The 6,443-nt window shown below is 39.5% G+C and overlaps 2 protein-coding genes across 4 annotated transcripts; both read left to right on the top strand.

The window, feature by feature from the left end:
- The first annotated feature begins 804 nt into the window (after positions 1-804).
- Positions 805-3,210, top strand: LOC117536658. Its single transcript, XM_034201990.1, has 6 exons — positions 805-1,141; positions 1,221-1,399; positions 1,998-2,091; positions 2,174-2,409; positions 2,626-2,741; positions 3,143-3,210. The coding sequence occupies exons 1-6, from the start codon at positions 1,064-1,066 to the stop codon at positions 3,208-3,210; spliced, it is 771 nt and encodes a 256-aa protein (XP_034057881.1). The 5' UTR covers positions 805-1,063.
- Positions 3,211-4,909: 1,699 nt separating this feature from the next.
- LOC117561431 (putative uncharacterized protein YGR160W) lies at positions 4,910-5,897 on the top strand. Of its 3 annotated transcripts, none has more exons than XR_004571503.1 (2): positions 4,910-5,086; positions 5,317-5,585. XR_004571503.1 is itself a non-coding variant. In XM_034239228.1 (2 exons), exon 2 carries the CDS (start codon positions 5,455-5,457, stop codon positions 5,701-5,703), a length of 249 nt encoding a protein of 82 aa, XP_034095119.1. In that variant the 5' UTR covers positions 4,923-5,086; positions 5,398-5,454; the 3' UTR covers positions 5,704-5,897. The 3 variants fall into 3 exon arrangements, 1 of the variants encoding a protein (XP_034095119.1); XR_004571544.1 differs by having other exon boundaries at positions 4,923-5,086; positions 5,291-5,374; XM_034239228.1 differs by having other exon boundaries at positions 4,923-5,086; positions 5,398-5,897.
- The last annotated feature ends 546 nt before the right edge of the window (positions 5,898-6,443 follow it).

Here is a 6,443-nt window from a genome sequence, read left to right as displayed (position 1 = left end):
AATACGACCAAATAGGTCGATTGTTTTCCGACCCAAATATGTATAAGTATGGAATATCTTTTTTTAATTAAACTAAATTCCATGATTTGTTTTATATTTTGTTATTTTAGATCAACATCTTCTCACACTGAGAAACCTGTTGGGTTCTCTCACTGTCCCTGCATCATCAGAAGAAACACCCACTGTAACAACATGGACCCAAAGACAGTTGAAACGTGAACAGAAATTCAGAGCTGCAATGCCAGAGCTCCTTCATTTGAAATTGGCTGCAGAGATTGTCACTAAACGTTCCTGTCTCCAATGCAAAACTGCTGATGCTGTGGTCCGGTGCTTGGACTGTGTTCCACCAGGAACTCCCTTTCTTTGTCCGGCATGTGACCCAATTATCCATGGCAACAATGTCTTCCATGACAGGGAAGCCATGATTGATGGGTTTTACAAGACCTATTCCTCCCACATCCTTAGTGGTTGTGGATGAAAGTGGCCAATATGGGACTCTGTGAACAAGGTGGGTTCAAATAGTTTTATTACATATTCCCTGTACCATGGTTTCCTAATGTGCACTACATATACAGCGGCATCATTTTCACCATGTCGGAAGTTTTGCTTTAAACTATTCAAATGTCTCAATTGTATTGACTACATGTCCTAACATGCATATGAATCTCTGAAATTGTCTTTGCTACAGTGTGTCTGCTTCCAATTCCTCCACCATCCCAAATCTGCTTCTGTGGTCCAAGCCAAGATTTCACCATCAATCCCAGGAAAGCAGACCGTGTTGGTGACTATCAATGGTTGTGTTGCCACCAGAAGACGATGTGGTCAAGCAAAAATACAGGATTACTATTATACTTTTGTCCTGCGTTGCATAGATACCTGTCAAATTGCACATTTATATTTTTTCTCAGGTCCATACAACGTTTGCCTGCCTTCTGTGTGCTGTCCAACTTGTTCCACCAAATGGTCCCCGAGCATAGGTGACTTGCTTGGATACAAATACTGGCCAGCAACCGACAGCTGCAAAATTATTTTTAAGTTTGATGTGTTCACATCATTCGAGCAAATGAAATTGGCCAGCCCAGCATTATCCCAGCAAGTATTTATAAAAATGCTTGAACATCGATCGTTTTCCACAGGAAGGGTAAGAATAAAATGTGGTTTTCAAGATTTTTGAATACCAAACTTTGAATTAACAAAATGAATACCATTCTTGTTTCCAGACAGGCAGAATCTGTAGCGATACCTTCCACAGAGTCTTTCGGGAGTTTGCCTTCTGTAATTACAGACAAGAAGATCTGTGCCTGGTGGAGCCCTTTAAATGCCCAGCATGCACACCTGACATGCTGGCTATTGCTGTAGATGGCAATAGAAAGCATTATCGCTTCAAGAAGTCCAGAGGGTCAGTGAAATCATATTCTCATTTTTAGTTGTTGTTTTATTGACTAAGCTGAATGTCTTTGCTGAAATGTTTAACTTTCCCCAACTTTCCAATTTTTTTATTTATTTTTATTTTCCAAAGTTTGTAGACCATCAGAAAACAATAGTTGGTTTGTAATTACACATAATTATATCAATCCAATTCATAAACATTATTGTATATGACGCCTGTAAAGTAAACTTTAAAATGTTAAATGGTTGACGTTAGTTGGATATGTTGGAGCTAAGAACCAGCTTTGGATATAATCGCTTCATGATAAATGTATTAAATTGTCCAGGAACCTTTTTCTCTGCCTTCCTCTGCCCTATTCCATGCCCAGCAATATAAAGGATGTACTTTTATTTGTACCTTTCTACAAGAAGTCAGTAAACTTTTCACTAATGTTAAATAATGGTGACAAAAGGCTTTACACAAAATTACAGATCAAATTCACAAAGGCCTTTTCCACATTTATGAAAAATTGATAGCAAAAGCAAATTGCCCACATTAAATAGAGGACACAATCAAACTTATGTATGTATGATAATGTTGCTTACAATTTATTTCTCGAATTTCGCAGGACAGATGAACCGTCTCTATTTGATGGACTGTTCATTGCCCAGGACAGTAAAGTGTCTGCCTTTGTCGACAAAATCAGGAGCCAGATGACGATTGTAAGAATCTATTCGACCCACTAACCCTTTTATTTATTTTACTTAGCACAGGGTTAAATGTAACAGATTGTGTCTATTTCAGAAAAGTGGTCGTGATGTTTGTGGACCGGCAACATTCACAGCTTGCAGAGAAACCTCACACAAGTCCAGGGCCAAGGTGGACGAGGAAGGCCTGCAAATAGCTGTGTGCAGACATGGCATCTTGCTACAAGGCCTAAATCACTACCGTGGTGAAATATATGCCTACCCAATGTTCCTGCAGAAGGAGCTGGCTGAAGTTGCGAATGCAACATTCTTTTGTATGGATGTTGCCTGCAGGTAGTTATAACTATTGCAAAATGCAAAGTGTTTGTGTGAAACGTGTTATCTATTTAATTCTTGCACATCCAGTAGATGTAAAGCAAAAAAGCATTCATTTGGATAAATGCTGATGTTGGTTACAAGGATTGTACTGGTAATTTTAAGGACCTGATTTATCTTTTTACTATTATGCCATCATGCAACTGGAAAAGCTAATTGATTTTGTCATTACAGGTACTGGCCTTATTTGGAGAAGATGGCAGGCAAGTTGCCAGAGCTCCAACCACTTACAGAGATGAAACCTTTTCTCTCTGTAATGCACGCCAAGGCCCACACAGGCAAACTGCGAGGTACAGTATGCAAGTTAAACATTTGTGTGACTAGATTCAAATGTTTAGAAATTGGTAGTTGCACATAAGAATATCATGTAGTATATTCTATTCAAGCCTGTGGAATAATTGTAATAGTTACAAATGTTGACAAAATTGTTACAAAACAGACTGTCACAAGGATAGGCTTCCAAAACCCATTATGTTGTTTTAGTAAATATATCCGCACTGTAGAAATAATGAATGAACAGAGCTTCAAATAACTGCAGTTGTGACATTGTAGCTCAAAGCATAATTCAATCTCAGAACATTTTAACTTTCTGAAATTTCTCTCCTGACACTGATGTTAACTAAAGATGTACAGTACAAGAAATATAATATTGAACTAAATATCTAGATCTCATTGTTTATGATCTGAGCAGGTGAAGTGGGGTGGCAGAAGCCAGGAAGGTGCTGGAAATACTGTTGGCGAGGAAGTGGAACAGGTTAACAGCTTCCTCTCAAGGGCAGCTCCTGACAACAAAATACCATGACCAAATCAGGTTGGTAGAGGAAAACAAATTGTTTTAAGCAGTGCCACATTGTAAAGCTGATGTGAATTCTCATATTTTTGTGTTTACAGCTAGAGCAGATATGATAACCGTGCTGGCTATGCTATGGAACCACAGGAAGGTGGAGAATCTCCACAAGACACTCTCAAAGAGATTTGTCAAAGTAAGACGTCCATGCTGCATTTCAAAATGTACATTAAGAATATCTGAGTTTCTTGTTGTAGTAATTTAACACCATCCTTAGCTACATGTTGTTGAATAAAATATATTCCTGCAATAATTTCATTATGATGGTGCTGCCCATAGCACACTGCTCTGCCAAGAGAGTCTCTGTTCTGTTGTTTGTAATTAAGCACTATAGGTTGATTCATCTGAATTTCTGTATAATAATAATCATGTTAATCCTGCTTGATCTTTTAAAAAAAAGAAAAGGGACTCTAAGGTGATACTTGCCAACCTTGAAGAGAAGGTGTTTAGCATTTCATGTTGTTGTCTGGTCAGTTAATGTTCATAAAGGAATTCATTAAAAAACAACCTTCTCAACCAACTGGAACGCATATTCACTTTCTGCTTTTAAACATTCTAACCAGACTACACAGAGAGCACAAACTGAAGTGGACAAGCTTGAGAGTCTCAAGCAAGAGCTGAACATCTCCCTGGAGGACACGGAGCAGTGGGTGTTGGAGGTCAAGCAATGGGCAGCCACTGGTATGTTATATGATCACTGTGGTATAGATTTGGTTCCATATTTCCAAACATTTGGCTTCATGTTTTATGATTATACCTGGTTGTTTCTGTTTTCAAGAGAAACATGGAGGCCAGAGCAGCCAGGAGGAGCTCCAGAGAGAAATAGATGACATTATTTATTCCCTCCGAAGAAAGAAACACGACCTCTATCGACAAATGGTATTTATTATTACGTTATCTAGAAACAATATTTGTTTCTTGTTGTTGTTATTGTTAGTATTATTATTATTTTTACTTTACAGACAGCAACCAAACAAGGGCAACGCAAACGGAGAAGACTGACAGAGCTCAAGAATAAACTCAGAAGAGAGGATACTGCAGTACAACACCATTGATACCTGTACAGAGACAATTGACACAGAAGCAGCATGCAGTCTGTCTGAGGATTGTCATTCTGCCCTGGGAAGCGCAAGGAGATGGTAAGAAACAACTTGTTTTGTTTGCCCTAGATATTCCTAAATGCAGTTGTAGTACTAGAATACAATCACAATGTAACACAGAGCTGTCAACATAGGTGTCACAAATCATCATGATCACAACAAAGCATTTGGAAATAATTATATTGAAAGGTCGTATGATGTTGCCCTATCAAGTCTTAATAGTCATGCTATAGTCTCACTGGGACAGGCACATCTATGGAAACAGTAAAACCCTTCCTGACCACCCTGAACTGCATACTAATGTTGAATCTCAAGACATACTGAATGTAATTCTGCCAACATAGACAGAATTGAAAAAATTCAGCAAGCGGCGAGGTTGGACATTTTTTACCAGATTTCAAGGTTTTGGGCAATTTAAGTTAAAAGATTGAATGCAAACGGATATTATTTGTTTTATTTAGCCTTACCATTGTGTTTGTGTTGTCATATTTTGTGTTTTTTCCATTATAGTGGTGAACCCTACGCACAAAGAGGCGACTTTTTGACCAGGTTATGCTGGTCAGGCGTATGGAAGAGGAGAAAGTCATCATTGTGAAGGAGATGACCCAGCATTGTCAAAATCTGAGGCAGGCACTGGACAAACTGGACCACCTCCTTCATCAGACAAAAGACGACATCAGGAACCAAAGTATGTTCCACAAATACCGATTTATAACATTTGCCACTGCCCCTTCTGGTCAGTGTCAAACGTCTGTCACTGAATAGCATCTGTAATGATTGCATTTTTTTCTGAATCACAATCTTTTTTAGCTAATATACAGCCTCGGAGTTAAACATTAAAATTGCTTATATGGAACCAACATCAATGCTAATTAAAAGTTGCCTTACATAGACTGTCATTTTGTCTTTTTATTTTAGTTTCTCCAAGCGATATAACAGAAGAGGGATACAGGGGACTGCACTGCTGTCTTTTACAACCATCAATATCTTCTGGAGCAGAAACTGAGCAGAGTCACCAGCACCTACAGCTGTATTGGCACGGACTCGTCTTTTCTCATGATGGAGGAAGACATTGAAGACGTTGATGAGGACAACGAACAGGACGGTGATGAGGACAACGAACAGGACGGTGATGAGGACAACGAACACGACGGTGATGAGGACAACAAACAGGACGGTGATGAGGACCAAACGAACAGGACGGTGATGAGGACAACGAACACGACGGTGATGAGGACAACAAACAGGAAGGTGATGAGGGACAACGAACAGGACGGTGATGAGGATAAACGAACACGACGGTGATGAGGATAACGAACACGACGGTGATGAGGATAACGAACACGACGGTGATGAGGATAACAACAAACAGGACGGTGATGAGGACAATGAACACGACGGTGATGAGGACAACAAACAGGACAACGAACAGGACTTAACAAGTCTATTGTATTGTGTTGTATGCATGTGAACGTATTAAAACGAGTATTACGATTTAATGGCTTGTTTATTACCTTTTTTTTGTAATTATCCTGCTTTGCATTTACTATGTCTGGATTCAACTAAATGCCATTAGCAGTTATCAGTCACCTTCGGATTCCGAGTTACCTCGAGGGCGGAGGTTCCCCACCCCTGGTATAAGGTTTTGGTGATTACCCTTATTATCATGATCTGTTTAATTAACCAATGCTTACATCCAAAGAATGTGTCTAGACTTTACTCCTACAGACACACACTAACAATACAAATGGACCTAAGTAATACACTCACCGGCCACTTAATTAGGTACACCTTGCTAGGATGGGTTGGACCCCCATCTGCTTTCAGAACTGCATTAAGTCTTCATTGCATAGATTACACAAGGTAGGCTACTGGAAACATTCCTCAGAGATTTTGCTCAATATTGACCTGATCGCATCACGCAGTTGCTGCAGATTTGTCAGCTGCACATCCATGACGCAAATCTCTGGTTCCACCATATCCCAATGGTGCTCTGTAGGATTTGGATCTGGTGACTGTGGAGGCCATTTGAGTAAAAGTCATTG

This window comes from Gymnodraco acuticeps, unplaced genomic scaffold (assembly GCF_902827175.1).
Source record: "Gymnodraco acuticeps unplaced genomic scaffold, fGymAcu1.1, whole genome shotgun sequence".
NCBI classification, from domain to species: domain Eukaryota; kingdom Metazoa; phylum Chordata; class Actinopteri; order Perciformes; family Bathydraconidae; genus Gymnodraco; species Gymnodraco acuticeps.
The sequence above is the reverse complement of the archived record's forward strand: the minus strand, read 5'-3'. Positions and strand labels throughout refer to the sequence as shown.